The sequence below is a fragment of the Gracilinanus agilis genome, chromosome 2 (genome assembly GCF_016433145.1).
Source record: "Gracilinanus agilis isolate LMUSP501 chromosome 2, AgileGrace, whole genome shotgun sequence".
NCBI classification, from domain to species: domain Eukaryota; kingdom Metazoa; phylum Chordata; class Mammalia; order Didelphimorphia; family Didelphidae; genus Gracilinanus; species Gracilinanus agilis.
The window spans coordinates 43,450,721-43,470,018 of NC_058131.1; the positions used below are offsets into that span (position 1 = coordinate 43,450,721).

At 48.3% G+C, this 19,298-nt stretch overlaps 1 protein-coding gene across 1 annotated transcript in view; it reads right to left on the minus strand.

Moving 5' to 3' along the window:
• BCAR1 (BCAR1 scaffold protein, Cas family member) overlaps nucleotides 1–7,120 on the minus strand; it is a 13,554-nt gene extending 6,434 nt beyond the window's left edge. Inside the window, exons 1-2 of the mRNA XM_044659371.1 lie at nucleotides 7,026–7,120; nucleotides 6,523–6,925 (exon numbers count right to left, since the gene is read on the minus strand). Coding sequence (XP_044515306.1) covers nucleotides 6,523–6,925; nucleotides 7,026–7,120 — 498 coding nt within the window. The remainder of the gene's footprint in view (nucleotides 1–6,522; nucleotides 6,926–7,025) is intronic.
• Nucleotides 7,121–19,298: the final 12,178 nt, after the last annotated feature.

Here is a 19,298-nt window from a genome sequence, read left to right on the forward strand (position 1 = left end):
AGAGAGAGAGAGAGAGAGAGAGAGAGAGAGAGAGAGAGAGAGAGAGAGAGAGAGAGAGAGAAAGAGCGCGAGCGAGCTGTGGCCTACATTCTGGAGATCCAGGGAAAACTGGCCCTTTGCCACCAGGAAAGGAGTGAGCTGGGACAGAAGGGGCACCGTGCTTCAGACTAGTTAGGGGCCCTAAGTGTCAGAGACAAGTGACCTTGAGATTTGCTGAAAACAAAAGAGCATGGACTGAGGGAAGGGAAACAAGCCTGAAGGGAAGGGAAGGAAGAAGGGAATTTGGAGGTTGGAAACAGAAGAGTGGGTCTACATGGTGATAAAAGGCTTAACTTGGGAACTCAGCCTTCCACCAGTCCCTGAAAAAGCTCTTTCCTCCTTGGGTCTCAGTTTCTCATTTGTAAAATAAAGAGGAATGCGTGCCTACCTACCTTGAGGAGTTAGCTGTTGTGAGGATCAGATGAGATCAGACCCAGAACAGAACTATGTGCAATGGAAATATTATTATTATTGGAGAAAAAACTGTTGAGATTCCCCACAAACAGGAAATCTCTCCTGTCCCTTTTCTTACTACATACTGCAATACTATGAATACAGCGAGTACTCTCTAAATAGTAGCTAACTTCAAATCTGAAAGTCTCTAGAGAGGGCCAAATATACGTCTGTTTTTCTCTGATTCAAACAACACTGGTTATATTATCACCAGAGGAGAAACAGAGGCAAGAAACTGTCCTCTATGCCCCACCCCCATCTGGAACCCATCCTGAGGCTTGGGAAGTCCCATAGCTGCTAGGGCCCCTAGGGACATCTATGAACATGGCCCCTATTCCTTACTCCATTTACCAAACTATTTTGCCTCTAGGAATCAGGCGTCCTCATTCTGGTCTTAGAGGACTCTGGGACAGAACTCTGTCTCCTATACATAAAGGCACTCTGTACAAGTCTGATGGAGGATATGATAAATAAATTACAAGCACAATTATAAAAAATGCAAACATTCACCCAAGGAGGTTCCAAGGCACCAAGGGGAATAGATGCAACTGAGGGAAAGAGATGGGGAACTCCAAAGCCAGGGTGCTAGACAAGGGAAGACTGGGGCCTAGGAGTGTTGTGGCCTGCAAAAACAAAAACAAAAACAAAAACAAAAAAAATTGTGTTCAAGTGAAGCGGCTCAGTCAAGAGTACTGTCCACCCATAGGCTTCATCTTTGTACAGAGAAGTGAATCCCATCCACTAATCAACTAAGCCAGTGATAGGCAAACTACAGCCTGCAGGCCAGATTCGGCCCCCTGTATTGTTCTATCAGGACCAACATTTATTCCTAATCTGACAAATACAATGAGTAGTATATAATACAATGAAACTTCGAAAGAGATGCCTTAGAATCAGACTGACAGATGAGCATTTCCTTTCCTTTGGCCCCCTCTTTAAAAAGTTTGCCCATCACTGAACTAAGCTATCATTTGCTTCTCAGGGCTTCTTAAGGGAGATTTATCTGTGCCCACCAACCCTACACATAGTAGGCTTTAAATAAATATTCCTTGAATGAAATAACAAATGAGAGCAAATAAGAGTCTGTTCCACCAATCAGGTGAGTTGAAAAAAAGGACCACAGAGTAGCTGTAGCTCAAGGCCTGCTGAAATGCAGCTTCTCTTAGCCTGATTTAGGAGGATATAACCAGTTGTTGGAGGCCTCCAAACCAGGAAGATTCTGGTCACAAAATCTGCTTGTCATCAGGACACTAAGGATCTCAGGGCCTGGAGTATAATAAGGAAGGGAGCTTGGGTCAGCAGTTCTGGAGACAGTAGATTTACTAGCCAAGCCTCTGCCTCTATCTCCTCACTTTCAGCCAGTGTATAGCCGGCTTCTCATTGCTCAGATGGATGAGCAGACAGAGCCAAATTGGAGCTTGGAGGTTCTGATTTCTGAGAAATCAAGTTATCTGGGCCCAAGGTAAGAGATATTGAATGAACCAACTTCTATCCCCTGTGAATTTCTGTACAAAGCGTCTAATAAGCCCCTACTCTAATTCTTCCCTACAACAGCGATGGATGCCCCTCAAAGTCATCCCTAAACCCATTCTTGCCTATTCCAGCTATGCTGGGTAAAGGATGGAACATCTTGCAAGAGACTTTTTCTCGGGCCACCGGGTGGAAGCCTTTCTAAGGGACCTGGCAGCACTTGGGTCCAGTTCTTGGCTAAGATCAACAAGGGGACTGTGTCTGGAAGAAGCCAGGCTGTTACTGACTACCACATAGAGGAACCCTTTGTCTAAGGGAGAGCAGCAACAACGTCGCCTAGATCAGTGCTCTCTGACCTCAGCTGGGGTGAGTTTGTAAGGGCCTTGGGTGAGGGGGTTCCAAGCTCCAGGGCCCAGGTCTCCTGGGGAGCAGGAATTGACATCTACAGGGCATGTGGCAATGACACAAGAAGGCAAGCTGCCTTTGTACTTGCCAACACTTCCCTCACCACCAGAATCACACAGAACATCCAAGCTGTAAGGAGTCTTCACCAAGGTCAAAGCTAGTTAGGGGCAGGGCCAGGATTTAAACCTGGGTCTTCTGATCCCTGACTAGTGCTTTCTCTTTCAATACCTTCTACGCTCCAGGGGTCCACCACCAGTTTCAGCAGCTCAAAGAATGCCCCAGACACAGACATTCTGTTCCAAGATTGTAACTAACTCCTGTGAGCATAGTCCAGAAAGCCCTTCAATTCTTAATGTCTAAGAAGGCTTCTCCAATCAGGGGAAATGATGAATCTGAAAAGCACAGGTGTGGGAGGGTAGGGGTCTATGCCATGATCTGTCCAGGCCTTCCAGGAGGGTCATGAGAGAAGAGACAAGTTCGACTCTCACCTGACACCAGAGGGGCCCCAATCAGTCAGAAAAGAGCTGAACTTTCGGAGCACTGGCTGGCATGGGGAAAACCTCTTTTCCTTCTACTCCTAGTCATGACTTGTGCTAACAGGTCTAGGGTATGCATACCTGAGCTGACCCCAGTGGATAGAAGAGGCAAGCTTATAAGGATGCAAGTCCCTTTTCTGCTTCCAATAAGGATATGCAGGGGGCTGGCAGACAGGACAGCTTAGCCTCCTACAATCACATTCTCCCCCAGAAAAGGGGACCTTCAGCTTCCTCCCCTCCTGTCCCTGGCTTCAGGAGCTTTGGGAAGGTGCCTGTCCCAAGAACTCAACAAGATTTTCTTGCCAGCTGTGCAGGCTGATGGCAAATCAGGTGCTCCCCACTTAAGTGTTAACTTTAAAAAATGATCCCCAATACTCCCCACATCCCTGCTTTCCCACATGGGTATTGTGGTTTTGCTCATTTTCTGAAAGAGCCATTATCCACAAAGAGACCACAGAAGTACCAAGAGAAAAGGAGTTATTAGATACCACCGATATAAGGGCAGACACGTTTACAGTCTCTATCAGTCCTATTAATAATGAAAATGAAGCTGGCTAGGATGGCTAGGATGGAGACATGATAGAATGGACAAAAGAAGATACATACTACATGGAGGTCATCTAATTCCACAGTTCTCAAAACTTTTTGGTCTTAGAATCCCTTTACATTCTTTTATTTTTATATTCCAATATTTACACATTAGTTTTCCAAAGTTACATGATTCATGTTGTCTCTCTCCCCTCTCTCCTCCCCCTTTCCGGAGTTGACAAGCAATTCAAAGTGGGTTATACATGTATCATCACGCAAACCATATTTCTATATTATTCATTTCTGGAAGTGAATAATCTTATGAAGCCAAAAGCCCAAATCATATAGCCTAATAAACAAGTGATAAATCATACTTTCATTTGAATTTCTACTCCAACAGTTCTTTCTCTGGAGGTAGACAGCATTGGTTTCATAAGTCTCTCGGAATTCCCTTTATACTCTTAAAAATTATTGAAGCTAGGAGGCAGCTGAGTGGCTCAGTGGATTGAAAGCCAGGCCCAGAGGCAAGAGGACCTGGGTTCAAATCTGGTCTCAGACACTTCCTAGCTATTGTGACCCTGGGCAAGTCACTTAACCCCCATTGGATAGCCTTTACTGCTCTTCTGCCTAGGAACCAATACACAGTATTACTTCTAAGATGGAAGGTAAGGGTTAAAAAAAAGATTGAGGCTTCCCCCTCTCCAAAGAGTTTTTGTTTATGTGGGTTCTGGTTCTTAACATTTGCTGCATTCAAAATGCAAACGGCTTAGTATTATTATGAAAACAAAGTTGTTATTCATGGTATCCCTTTGAAACTGGACAAATGTTGTATTTACTTATGTGGGTGTTTGCAGTTCCTCCTCCCCTCACAGTCCAGAAGAAAACTGAGCATCCTAGACCTAGGCTGGAAGGTAAGGTGGGATGTAGGAAGGGAGAGAGGCAGAGTTATGGCTAAGTGACTTGCTAAAGGTCATGTAGAGAATATAAGCAGCAGCAAGACTTGAAGGGAAGCCCTGACTCCAGCTGTCATCTCTCCCAGTCTGCCTCTCCTTTTCTGGGTTTCCCTATTGTCATGTACAATGCCAGGCACAGAGCAGATGCTCCATAACCCCATCCACTGAAGGTATCGGGTTCACCAGATACCTTCAGGGCCCACCAAGGGAGCAGCAGGATTTGTAGTCTGGGGACTTGAGGTCAAACCCCTGCTTTGCCACTGCTCAGTTTCCTCATCAGTCAGATGAGTCCTTAGAGGGGGTGGTTTCTAATACTCCTTGCAGCTCTCCTGAGCACTGAGTGTCATCACTCCCAAAGCATGCTAGAGCCATTCCAGGAAACTCCTAAGGCTCATTTTAGACAGCAGGGCACTACCTTCTCCACCCTTATTTAACCTGGTCCCCGGCCTAGCCGTGCCCTCGGTTAGGCCCAGCGCCAACAAGGCGCTTGTATTGGCTCGCCAGAGCCCTGGCAAGTAAACAGTCTTCGCTTGGCTCTTTCCAGCCCAGACTTGCCTCCTGCTCCAACACCTGTCCTGACTTTCTGTTTCTTGAACAGCAAGGCTGTACCCTTGGGGCAGGGAAAAAAAACACCCCAGCCCAGGCAACCAGCACCCTTGGGGGAAGGCAGGGCAGGGCAAGGGGTGCTGGAGAGAGGCAGCCAGCTCAGATGCTTCTTCCTCGCCCTGTTCCTGAGAGCTGGCCCGGCCAGTCTCCCCTCCACCTGCTTCCCCGGCTTCCTGCACCCTGCCAGAGCACACCTGCGCCTCCTCCCTGAGCCTGGCACTGCCCACACTCTGGCCTCTCTCATCTCTTGTGACCAGGTTGGGGGGAGGGGAAGGTCACACTGGAAGGAGCGGTGGGGGGCAGCCCAAGTCTGGCCCCAGAAACGACCTAAAGCATCAGGAGCCTGTGGGCTCCCTGTCCTCCTCCCTCTCTCCCATGTCTGTTTTCCCAGGGCGGGAGACAAGGTCCCGCCTTGTCCCCTGGCTTCTTCCACGGGTCGGCCATTGGAACCGCACCTGGAGTTTGGCAATAGCAGGTAAAGGAGCGAGCAGCCTCCGACTGCCCTCCCTTCCTCCCTCGGGCCGGGTGAATCATTAACAGGCTCCGGAGTGTGTGACGCGCATAGCGCAGCTTATCAGCCCGACTGAGGTCAGTCACACACCACTACTCGGCCAGCTCCAAAAGGATCCTCCCACCCCCAGCCCTCCGGCAGGCGGCCCGGAGCCTCCTCCTCCCGCTTGGGGCAGAGCCCGAGGCGGCGGGCTGACCCCCGAGGACCCCCCACACACACACACACCCGGCAGACAACTTTTCTACCTTTCTCAGCCAGCTGCAGGGGAAGGCTGGGCTGCGCCCTGCGATAGCGCGGGGGAGGGGACTCTAGAACGCAGAAGGAGCGAAGAACCCTACTACTTAGGTGTCGGCCTAAGCCGAAGGGAGCCCCCGCGCCCCAGGCCTTGGCCGGACTTAAACGCGAAAGGTGGTGTCAGGCCAGGGAGCGCCCGGAGGATGTACCGCGGTAGAAAGAGCGATCACCTGAGCCCGCGGCGCCTACCTAGGCTCCGGCTTTCCCCGAAAAGATTCCGAGCAGGAAATGCCGCTCATTTAACCCCTTCGCGCCCGAATCTCGACTTCCAGCAAATGGGCGTGTGCTCCTCTCCAAGGAGGAGGGGGCCAGGAGGGAAAGAGGGTGTGCGCAGGGAGGGGTGCTGGGGAGGGAGTGCGTACCTTTCCCGGTCTTAAGGGGAGGGGTGCTGGTGTGTGCCGGGGAGGGTCACAGGAGAAGGGCGTGCGCCCTTCCAAGAAGCAAAGAAAGGGGTGGCTGGGGCTCCGCGCCCTTCCAAAAAGCACGGCGGGAGGGGTCTTAGGAGAAGGGTGGTGCGTCCCTCCAAGAAGCAAAGGGGGTGTGTTGGGGGCAAGCAGCGTAGAAGCGGTTGGCATGGAGGCGTGAGGGGAAAGGAGAGTCCCAGAGGGGTGAAGGGCGCTCTTCCTGGAAGCAGAAAGGGGGTGTGTTCCTCTAAAGAAGAGTGTCCTCCAGCCCGCCCCCCTCCCGACCCTAGCCCGGGGAACGCGCCCGGCCCGGCCACACTCACCAGGTAATTCATTTTCTCGGGCCCTGGCCCCAAAGCCCGGGCCCCGCGGCGGAGCAGAGGAAAAGCTGTTCGGTCAGGGCGGCCCCAACTCCAGGGCCCGGCTCCTAGAGCATCGCCGCCCGGATCCCAACCCGCAGCGCTACGCCTGTACACTGGCCGGGGCCGCCCCTGGGCCGGCGAACCTTCTGCCTTCACTGCCCAGCCCGGCTCCCGGCATGCCCGGCCCGCCTCCCCATTGGTCCTCTCGGACTCCTCATGCAAATGAGCCGCCGCCGCGGCGTAGGCAGTCCAAGCGCTCGCCAGGCTCCCGGAGCAAGCTCCCCAGCCTCGGACTGGAAGGAGCGCGTGCGCGCTGGAGGCTGTTTGAAGGGCGGGCGGCGGAGCACGTGCCGGCCCCGGGGCCCTCGAGGGAGCCGGCCCGGTCACGTGACCGGCACTCCACCCGCCCGCCCATCCCACTGCGGAGCCAAGACATCCAGACCGTGGGGCCGCCCCCTTCTCACCTATTCCAGGGTAGTTTTGCCAGGCAGCAATCTGGGCGATGGTGGTTCCCTACCCTAAGGTGCATCACTAATGATTTTGATTCTTCATCTGCCATCTCCCACCTCTGCACCTTTGCCTACGATGCTCTCTCCCTCACCACTGCCTGGCTTCTCTTCTACACTGGGCTCAGGGCTCAACTTCTGCAAGAGATCTTGAGATGGCCTTGCACCTACTCTATTATCTAACTAATGTTCCCAGTTACCTACATAGCTTTCTCTCATTAGGATACAATGCACATTTATTAAGCACCTACTGTGTGCCAGGCTATGCCCAAGAATGAATGGGCACTCCTTGAGGGCAGGGATTTTAGGGAGGTGGGGTGCTGTGGACAGAATGCTGGTTCTGTAAACAGGGAGATCCAGGCTCAAATCTGGTCTCTGAAACTTACTAGCTGTGTGTGACCCTGGGCAAGTCACTTAACCTGAGTTTGCCTCAGTTTCCTCATATGGAAGAATAACAGCCCCTACTTAATTCCCAGGATGGTTGTAAAGCTCAAAGGAGATAATAATTGTAAAGCTGCTCAGCCCCAAGGCCTGGTGCATAGTAAGAGCTAGATAAATGTTAACTATTGTTGTTGTTGTTGTTAAATACATAAATGTTTATTGACTTTGAAGTTGACAAACTCTCCCTGATTGGGGTGGTGGAGGGGGCACTTCAGGAAGGGAGAAGCCAGTGGCAAGGCCTGTAGAGAGAGCAAAAAAAGAGCAAAAACCAGAGAGTGGCTATTAGATTGGGGGTGGGAGAGTACATGATACAATTTTATATTTTTGTCTCAAGTGTACAATGAGCTCCACTGGTGACTGTTATTAGCCCCATGTTACAGAGGAGTAAACTGAGGTTAAAGAGGGGAAGGGACTTATCCTACAGCTCCTAGAGCCAGGTTTCTCATCTTTGCCTTTGGCAAATCACCTCCCCCCTCCCCCCCCCCAGCCTCAGTGTGCAGAGCCCCAGCGCCCCAAGGGGGGCTGCAGGGAGCTCTAAGATCTCCCTCCTGGGGGGAATGTTCTCTGTTCTAGCCCCTTCTGGAGATAGGAAGATATCTGGAGTCAGCCTGGAGGTCCTGGGAATAAAGTGGCTATAAAGTCAAGAGAAACTGAGACCAAATCCCATATTTACTATTTAATATCAATAACTCACCCCGGTCTCCTACAGTTACTATTCAATTCAATGAACACTGCCAAGGGCTGGGGGTGCCAATAAAAAGAACAGCAGCCTCTGCCCTCAGGGAGCTTACAATCTAATGGGGAAGACAACACTCAATTTACTAGCAGTACTTAGTCTCTGTGGCCTCTCAGGCACAGGGAACAATGCCAGGTCTGGAGTTAGGAAGACTTTTTTTTTTTTTAAAGTGATCAGGGTTAAGTGACTTGCCCAGGGTCATACTGCTAGTAAGTGGTAGAGCCTAGATTTGAACCAAGGAAGATGAGTCTTGGGGAAACTAGATGGTGAAATGAATAGAGTACCAGGCTTTGAGACAGGAACGTCCTGGGTTTAAATTTGACCTCAGGTACTTCCCAGCTGTGTGATCCTGAGCAAGTCACTTAACCCTGCCGCTGCCTAGCCTTTACTGCTCTTCTGCCTTGAAATCAGTACACAACACCGATTCTAAGAGGGGAGGAAAGGGTTCTTTAAAGCCTAACTAAATAGCCAGTGTTTCAGGTGAGGTTGTAGCCCAGATCCTCCTGCCGCCATGTCACTCTTCCCATGCCCTACTCTGGCCAAAGGAACTTAGCCATCTGCACCCTGAGCCTACAGATCCAGTGACGGGAGAGCCGGCCTCCAAGAGAATCATCACAGGATGCTGACTTCATTAACCGTGCAAATGCCATCGCCTAGAGAGTAACAGAAACTGGTCTAGGGCTGGAGAATAGACAGAAATCAAAGACTTAAAAACACCCCCCAAAAATGGGTCTGGGGGCAGGTCCACTGCAGGTCTTCGGCGCATCAGAAGAGCTAACACTGACTGGGTGCTAGTCCTGGCTCCTGCGTGGTCTTGGGAGGGATCCAGGAAGATCTCAAAGCCCATCTGTCTCAGAAGCGCTGCCAGCTTGCCCTGGCAGAGGGACACAGTCCTGTTCCCTACACTCCTGACATCCCAAGACCCAACCCCACCGCAATGGTGCCTGGCACCCGGGACCCAGAGACGGAAAGGAAACACAGTTCCTGCCCTCAGAAAGCTTACTCTCTCCCGGAGGGAGCCACGGGGGAAACGAGGCATCCTTAGCAGGGAGAATGTTGGGAATGGGGTGGGGGAAGAAGCGAGGTCCAGTGTAGGAAATAGACCATGAGCCCAGCCTTGAAGGAAGATGCAGGGTTAAGTGCAGAGCGTGTGAAGGTTGGAGTCTGGCTCCGAGATCCTCCGGACGGTCTTCATGGATCTTGTATTAGAACCAAGAGGCAGAAGGAAGTGCCAGGGGCAGGTCTGGGCTTCAGAAATCTCACTCTGGCAGCTTCAGGGAGGGTGAACCGGAGAGGGGAGAGAATGGCGGCTCCTGCAATAAAGAGTCTGTCCTGGCAAGAGGCGATGGAGACCTGAAGTAGGGTGGGGGCTGCCTGAGGGGAGGGAAGGGAGAAACGGGAGTAGATGGCAAGTGATGACCCACAAGAAGGAGGGACGGAGAAGTGACCAGGAGCCTGAGGTCTGAGGTTCAGGGATTAGAAGAAAGGTGATGCCCTTGACTGAAATAAGGGAGTTTAGGAAGAGGGGACAGTTGGATGAGTTCTGCACTAGACACAAGTTTAAGATGCCTATATCCCGGGGCAGCTCGGTAGCTGAGAGGATAGAGTGTAAGGCCTAAAAATAGAAGATCCCGGATTCAAATGTGACTTCAAGCATTTCCTAGCTGTCAGACCCTGGGCAAGTCACTTAACCCTGTTAGCCTCAGTTTCCTCATCTGTAAAATGAACTGGAAAAGGAAATGGCAAACTAATTATGTGACCCTGGATAAGTCACTTAAGCCTCTTGGCTTCAGTTGCCTCATCTGTAAAATGAGCTGGAAAAGGAAATGGCAAACTAGTTATGTGACCCTGGGCAAGTCACTTAATCTTGCTGGCCTCAGTTTCCCCATCTGTAAAATAAGCTGGAGAAGGAAATGGCAAACCACTACACTGTCTTTGCCAAGAAAACCACAAATGGCACCATGAAGAGTGAGGCATGGCTAAACCAACAACATTTGCAAAGAAATGATGTGGGGTCCACTGGAGCTGATGAAGAAGAAAGTAATGAAAAGGGGAAAGCTAGGTAGCTGAGAGCCAGGCCTGGAGTCAGGAGGACTTGGGTTCAAATCTGGCCTCCCATACTTCCTAGTAGTGTGACCCTGGGTGAGTCACTTAACTCCTATTGCCTAGCTCTCACTGCTGACACACTCTTGATCCAACATAGGAGACTGAAAAAAAGTAATGAGACAATCTCTAAAGCCCAGAGAGAAGAAAGTATCTAGGAGGTGGAGTGGGTAACAGTAGCAAAAATCTCTTCAGGAGCCTCTTCTCCATCCTCAGCTTTTTGGACTTCTCTAGAAAGACTAAGAAAAGACTAGAAAAGGCGGGACTAAAAAAGCCCATTGCTTTAAAAAATAATAATCTAAATTGAAAAAGAAAAAAAAGCCCATTGCTTTAAAAAATAATTTAAATTGAAAAAGAAAAAAAAAAGCCCATTGCTTACCCTCAAGAGTGATTTTAGTTGGGTGATGAGGTCAAAAACCAGCTTGTGAGTGAGATGGCCAAATGAATTCCACGAGTCAAGAGCTTCCCCTCCTTTAAACCCTTAGCTTCCACCTTAGAATTCATACTCAATATCAGTTCCAAGATAGAATGGCAAAGGCTAGGCAATGAGAGTTAAATGACTTGCCCAGGGTCACCCAGCTAGGAAGTATCTGAGGCTAGATTTGAACTCAGAGTTTCCTGTCTCCAAGTCTGGCTCTCTATCCACTGAGCCACCTGGCTGCCCCAAGCATCACTTACTAAACTAGTCCCCTCTCCCCAGAGTCCTCGGCACTACGCTGACCCAGGTTGAGTTATCTAAAGCAGCCCCTCTGAGCAGCCAGCATCTCCAGGGGCTGCGTCATTTCCCCATGGGTTTCTCCAAAAGCATCTTCGAATCGCCAGGGCAGGAAGCTTTGGAGAGCCCTGCATCCCCAACCCACTGCAGACATCAGATCTGACGTCACTGTCACCACCTAGGATCGCAGTCCCTGGGGTGAAATACCCAGACTCCTCGGCACCACAGGTTTGAAGCCGGGCAGAACTGACTCAACCTTTCCTGTTTCCAAGATAAATATGTGCTTGGGGGGGAAGCAGTGTGCCATGTGGAGACCAGGCTTCTTTCTCTGCTCAGCCGTGCCTTTGGCCTCTTCCCAGGAACACGGGTCCTCAGCCAGGAGAGGCAGGGTGCCAGGGGGCTGCACTCTGCCCAACATGCCCTAAACGGTGCCAGTTCAATGGGGCACTTACTGATTGAGTCAAAGTTATTTCTCTGTGGATCAAAAGGTTCTTACCTGACAGAGTGCCAGCCTCAAAGCCTAGCTCTAGGGTTCTGAACAAAACCAATTTGTCAGACGCTGGCTAGATGCAGCATTTAGCATGATGGCTGGCACATAGTAGGTGCTTAATATTTCTTTCCTTCCTTCTCTCCTTTCTTTTCTCCCCAGATTATGAAAACTACTAAAACACCAACTAGAGCTAGAGCCCACAGTACTGCTACCCACAACATTCCATCCTCTCCCACCTCCAGTCATGCCTTTGCATGAGCTATACTCCCTCCTCACCTATGGCTCCTGGAAGCCCTAGCTTCCTGCAAGGCTCAGCTCAGGTTCCTCCATCTACAAGAGGACTTTCCTGATCTTAGCGGGGAGGGTTCTTTGTCCTTCTACTCACATCATTCCCTTGTATAGCCTTGGATTTATTTATCCATCTGTGTTATTCTCCCAATAGAATAAAAGATCCATGCAGGCAGGGGCTGGTTCCTTTCTATCTTTGTGTCCCTGGCCCAAAAGAGTTGCTTAACAAATACTGATCGAATGAAATGAAGGAACGTGAGACTTTGAAGAACTGAAATATGATGACTTGTGTGGCCAGGTGCAAACAAGACTGAGAACCCAACTGTCCTGGCCCTGGGGGCCACAACATCCCCTTCCCATGTGGAATGACAGATTAAGAGGAAGAAGGAGCTGCAGAGATCATCCATCCAACCTCTCCCATTTCTACAGATGGGGAAAATGAGTAAAGCAATTTGCCCAGAATCACACTGCTAATAGGTGGTGACCTGGAGATGTAAGCCAAGGTCTTCTGACTCCAAGACCTTTCCAAAGCAGAATTGCATTGTTTATTTTTTTAATTTAACCCTTTCCTGGAAAGCAGGCAGGGGGAGGAAGGTTACCATCATTTTACTGTGAGGAAACTGAAGATGGCGAGAGATGATGATGTATTAGAAAGTACTCTGGCCAGGGCATCAGCAAATTGAAGATTTTAGGGCTTAGCTGTGCCACCATGAGCAAAACCCTTTCTCTCTTTGCTCCCACCCTGGGCTAGAGAATAAGGAATCAGACTCCATGTCCTATATTGCCCAAGTAAATTAGACAGTGAATCCTGGGCAGAGCTGGAAGCCAAGTGTCCTCCTTCCTAACCAAGCCTACTTTTCCCATGCCCGACCCTCCACACCAGCAGCCCTCACCTCTCTTTTATGGCTAGGGGTCCAGGGAAGACTTCACAGGGGGCAAAGGGGAGCATCCTTAGTAATCAAATATGGGCAGTGTGGACCTCGGGTAGTAGGTGTGTTCAGAAAGACATCACCGACAGACCTTCAGCAGACCAAATGGAATGGGGGCAAGTGATTTATCCGATTCAATTGGGGGTTTTCAGTGGGGAGAGGGGAAGAGAAGAATCAGGCTGGGGAGGGATGGGGCTTTTTTAATGGAACAAATATCCCGTCCTGGGACATAACCTCATTTAGAATAAATCAGATTTCAAAATAATCGACACTGCCCCAGTTCTTTGCCCTATTACTTCCTCTCGCCAGCCCCCAAAGCACAAGTGCACTAAGAAGGACACCAAGGGGTTGGGGGTGGGATGGGATGGGGCAAAATCATTTTCCTGAAGCTTCTCTCAGTCTGAGCTGAAAGGGAATGGGGACATCCAGGCTATCTTCCTTTTCTGATGCGGAGATTCCTGACCTAGTCTCAGGCATGACAGAAGAGAGGGAGGGAAGAATCATAGAGGTAGAGATAGATGATATGGAGATAGATAGATAGATAGATAGATAGATAGATCCTCCCCTTAAAGAGTTTACATTTTAGGGGAAGGGATGATAGTAATCTAAGGCTCTTAAACCTGGGGTCTGTGAACTTCTTTTTTGTTTTTTTAAACCTTTACCTTCTGTCTTAGACTTAGTACTCTACATTGGTTCCAAGACAGAAGAAAAGTGAGGGCTAGGCAATGGGAATTAACTGATTTGTCCAGGGTTATGCAGCTAGAATGTCTGGAGTCACATTTGAACCCAGGACCTCCCATCTCCAGGCATGGTTCTCTATCCACTGAACCAACCTAGTTGCCCCTGTGAATTGGTTTTTTAAAAAACATTTTATTGACTTTTATATATATAATTGGTTTCCTTTACAATTCTATGTACTTTATTCTTTTAAAAAACATTATACTGAGAAGGGATCCCTACGCACCCCCTTCCTCGCTGTTCCAATGGGATCCAGGTCACAAAAAAAGGATAAGAACTAAGGGCTCTCGTTCTTCTCCGGGTTGTCAGAGGTAATATATACCTTCAGAGCAGCCCATAGCCTTTTCAAGGAAGAGATTCCCTTTTCAAAGCAAAATTAAGTCTCATCCACCGCTCTGCACCCTAGTCACAGCTGTACTATGGATTCTCACTGATTCAAGCATATGTGATAAATTATTAAATCCATGATCAAAATGAAAATAAATGCGGCATGACTTAAAACGCTACTATGGACGTGGTAATATTCTGTGAAATAATGACACGTGTGAATATGATCACTGAAATTTAGATAGTATTTAAAAGGTCACAAAAGGGGGCAGTAGGGTGGCTCAGTGGACTGAGAACCAGGCCTAGAGACAGGAGGTCCTGGGTTCAAATTTGGCTTCAGAGACTTCCTAGCTGTGTGATCCTGGGCCAGTCACTTAACCCCCATTGCCTAGCCCTGACCAGTCTTCTGCCTTAGAACTAATACACAGTATTGATTCTAAGATGGAAGGTAAGGGTTCTTTTATTTATTGATTGATTGATTGATTGGTTTAGAAATAAATAAATAAAATAAAAAGTCACAAACTACTTTACAGTGTTGAGGCAGATCCTTTTATGGTGTGGGTTCTTAACCTGGAGTCCACAGACTCCCCAATGAGATTTGGGAGGGGGGTTAGGAACTTGGATAGGGAAAAAAAGTCATATTTTTATTATACCATATTTGGTTTAATTTGACATCCTCTATATTCTGTTTTTGTACAGTGTAAGATATTATTCTGAGTCCAAAGTCTTCTCTAGACTGCCGATGACACCCCTAAATGTTTGTTACTCCTGCATTATAGCTAACCTCATTTCAGAGACAGCAAAATTGGGCCTCTGAGAAGGGAAGTCAGAATTAGGGTTAGTGGACCTGAAGCTCATAAGGAGGGACAGGAGGCCCAGGTTCTGGCCTCTAAACCAGCCCTGGCGTGCTTTTCCATGTGGGGGATGTGGGTTTGCTTTGCCAAGTCATGGAGCTGATTTTATTAGGGCTAATTAGACCCTTCATCCAAAGGACAACACTTGCTGCATATGTGGCATCAAGGACCCCCAAGAGGATTCCATAGCAGCCCCAGCTTCCCCCGGCCTCCCAGGCTCCAGGTTGGGAGTCACCTCGGTAATATAGGGCAAGGCCGAGAAACTTTTCCAAGCCTGATTCAGAGACGCAGCCATGCTACTTTATAGATAACCCCCTCTTGTTTTGGGGGGAACAGGGAAGGAATTTCTCACCGTTAGGAAATGTCAGATGTCTGCCCACTGCCCACACAGCTTCTGAGGGTCACTTTCCCTGACCTCTTTGTCCAGTCACCTGGTTTCAAAGAGGAGCTGAAGGAAACCCACCCTTCTCATGCATGCTCCCTCTCTCGTTCTCTCTCTTTCTCCCTCTCTCTCTCTCTCTCTCCCTCTCTTTCTCTCTCTTTCTCCCTCTCCTTCTCTCTTCCTCTCCTCTCTCCTCCCTCATTCTCCCTTTTGTTCTCTCTCATTCTCCCTTTCCCTCTCTCTCATCTCTTTCTCTTCCCACTCTCTCCCTCTCATTCTCCCTCTTGTTCTCCCTTTCTTCCTTTCTCTCCCTCTCATTCTCTGTTTCTCGCTCTCATTTTCTCTCTCCTCCTCCTCATCCCTTCCCTTTAGAATTGATACTAAAGGGGGAAAAAAGCTAGGCACCTCAGTGGAGTGAGGGCCAGTCCTAGAGATGAGGGATCCTGGGTCCAAATTTGACCTCAGATACTTCCCAGTTGTGTGACCCTGGAAATGTCATTCTGGGAAGCGAATGTTACTCCCATTGCCTAGCTGTTACTGCTCTTTTGCCATGGAACCAATATAGAATATTGATTGAGATGAAAACTAAGAATTAAAAAAAAATTAATACCAAGTATCAGTTTCAAGGGAGAAGAGTCCTAAAGGATAGGTGGTGGGGTTGAGTGACTTGTCCTGGGTCACACTGCTAGGAAGAATCTGAGGCCACATGTGAACGCCAATTTTCTGTCTCCTGGCCTGGCTCTCCATCCACTGAGCCACCTTGCTGCCCCACACCCTTCCTTTTCTCATCTTCACTCCCAGGCACTGCCCAGGGGATGTGAGACCCAGAAAGGGAAGCAGCTAAGAGCCAAGGGCCCAGGGCATAAGGAAGGGAAATCTCAATGGGGATTTCTGGGGTTTTCAGTTTTGTTCCAGAATCCGTAACTGCTCAGTGAGTGCTTGCTGATCGGATTCTCTGAAATCTCTTTCCCTGAGGAGGTCACTGAAATCGTGAGCTCTTCAGAGCCCCTCCTGCGGCTCAGAAGGTCCAGGAGCCATTTGTTTTGTTTGTTACAAATCCAGAGGAAAAGCCAGGACGGTGACTCTCTCTCTGAAAACAGCCACCCAAGCCCAGTGTCCCCAGAGAGTCGGGGAGCATTTGCACGCTGTATGTCTGTCCCTGACTCTGTGGGTCAGTTTTGTGCCTGCATATACCCGTGTCTGGGTGCCTGTTTCTCCCTCTGTGCCTCTGTGTATCTCTGTTTCTCTGTGTATGTGAGAAATTGGGGAAACACTGACAAAGGCATCCCAAGAATTTGTTTCTTTTCCACTTCAACATCCCCCACATCTCCGCCTCCCCCACCCCCACCTCATTCGCTTCCCAGAATGGCATTTCCTCTTTAGAAATACTGCCCTTCAGGGGTTACCTTGGCATGTGCCACTGCTTGGGGGGAGAGCCACTCAGCTCGCCTGGTGAAAATCATTACCACATGGGCTAGCTCTGCCCAGTGTCCTGAGCATCCACCCGCCCCCAGCCACTCTGGTATCCTGGGAAAGGAGGAAAGCCTTCAAGCCCACACAGGTCAGCAGATCAATAGAGTCAGCTCAGGAGGCCAGGGGAATAGAAGAGGTGGAGGAAGAATGGGGGGACAGGCTCCCTGTGCCGGGCCATCCAATAAGCTGGCCAGGATGGACAGAGAAAGAACCAGCAGAGGGTCTGCTCTAAGCGGGGCAGGATTTCCCCCTCTCCCTCGGTCACAGTTGGGCATTTTCTGAACCCATTTCTGTGTTTAACACAACTTGGAAAAAGGCTTTTTGAAGGATCAGTCCAGTGACTCTTATCTCTGGGCCAGAAGGTGATGGATTAGAGGCAGAGAATTGGAGACGTGCATTTTCAGCCCTGGTCAATGTGGGAATTTCTTTTGTTTGACTACACATAGCTGTTACAAGAGAAAGCTTCCACAGGGAGTTAGGGGCAAGTTAGTAAATAACATTAAAGATGCAAAAAACAACATAAATAAACATCTTGGGGAATACACAGAAGAAGAAGAAAAGCAGTAATAAGGGGATACAAATAAGTGCAAGTTTGTTGCTGTCTTGTTACATTTAATACACACTTTAAAAATCCTACGTGCAGGGCAGCTGGGGATAGAGTGCCAGACCCAGAGACGGGAGGTCCTGGGTTCAAATCTGGTCTCAAATACTACCTAGCTGTATGATCCTGGGCAAGTCACTTGACCCCCACTGCCTAGCCCTTACTGCTCTTCTGCCTTAGAACCAATACATAGTATAAGATGGAAGGTAACAGTTTTATTTTAAAATACAAAAAAAAAAAAAAACCCAATAACTATAGGTGACAGAAGTTCACAGTTTCTTATACAATTCTTTTTCTTGTTCTTTGTGTATTGTTGATGAGCTTAGTTCATAATGAAAAGAAAAAAATTGTTTTTATTCTGATTTTAGTCAAAAACCATTCATTTGAATCCTGCTCTTGACACTTACTAGCTATGAGGCCATGGGCAAACTTATTTTCTTTCCTGGATCTCCATTTCCTTATCTATAAAATGAGATGCCTGGAGGATGATCTCCTGAGTCATTTCCAGCTCTCAGTTCGCTTTCCCTTGGTCACCTTCCTGCTGTCACCCCTTTGCCATCACTGTTAGTTTCTCTCCTTACTTCTGTATACTTTCCAAAGCACTACCAATTTTCAACTTTTCTGATATTCTCTGATTCCAAGTGTAGTACCCAAGGAACCTCTCCTTGGCTTGCTGCCTGTCACCTCTCTCCATTTTTCAGGGAGGGTAGTTGGGGAAGTACAGCAGAAGAGTAGTGAGCCTTCCTAAGCCACTGGGAGAAGGATTATGCTGCTACTAGAGTACAGAATTCTGTAAATCTGGACAGCCTTGGCACAACAAGGTAAAAGTGGGTACCACATTGTCATCATCTTCTGGGAATAAATAGTCAAAGTGAGAAGGGAGAGGACAACCAAGTGGCACAATGGATAGAGTGCCAGGCCTCAAGTCAGGAAGACCCTGAGCAAGTCACCTAACCCCATTTGCCTGGCCCTTGTGCTTTTGTCTTAGAGTTGTTACTAAGGCAGAAAGCAAAGATTTTTTTTTTTAAGTGGGAAGGGGATAGGCATCTCTAGAGAGTATATCATGTGCCAGATACTGCGCTAAGCAATTTTTACAACAACAACCCTGAGAGGTAGATTCTGTCAGTATTCCCATTTTACAGATGAGAAAAGTGAGGCAGAGGTTAAGTGACTTGCCTGAGGTCACGCAGCTAGTAAATAACCAAGGTCAGATTTGGATTCTGGTCTATGCACTGTGGTGTAACCCCTGGCTGCCTCTAAGAGCAGAGTTGTACTCATATCCCCATCCCCTAATGTACACAATGACATTCAGATCAAGGTAAAATAAACATAATAAAATACTTCACCTCAAGCAGGAAGAAGGATGATATAATGAAAAGAGAGCTGGCTGGCTCAGAGATTATACTTCCACTCTTCCAGGATTAGGTGCCAAGAAGGATATTAAATACAGCAAGAAAAGACCCACATGTATGAGGACAGCTGTAGCAGCATTGTTTGTGCTTTTATCATCTCTCTTTTACAGTTGAGGAAACTGAGGCAGACAGAGGCTAACTGACTTGCCCAAGGTCCCAGGCAGGATTTGAACTTAGATCTTCCTGACTCCAAGCTGTCTCTACTAAAGGACAAGGCTTTCTATTAATTGACAGACTGTTTTCAATGCAATACAATGGAGTCTACAACATTAGCACCTAAGTATAGTGGTTCCATGGTTATTGATGGAGAAAAGCTTAGATGACAGAAATCTTTCCACATATCCATTTTTCAAATGCCCTTACAATTTCATTTTTAATTTAATTTCAATCTTAATTTAATTTTTTTTTACTTTTTTTTTTAAACCCTTGTACTTCGGTGTATTGTCTCATAAGTGGAAAATTGGTAAGGGTGGGCAATGGGGGTCAAGTGACTTGCCCAGGGTCACACAGCTGGGAAGTGGCTGAGGCCGGGTTTGAACCTAGGACCTCCTGTCTCTAGGCCTGACTCTCACTCCACTGAGCTACCCAGCTGCCCAATCTTAATTTAATTTTAATCAATTTTAATTTCATTTCATTTTTATTCTCTCTCCCCCTATTTGATAAAGAAACCAATCATTTGTTGGATGAGGTGATTTCTAGGCTCTTTGCTGTCTGTACTAATGTCTATTCTTTTATCCATTTC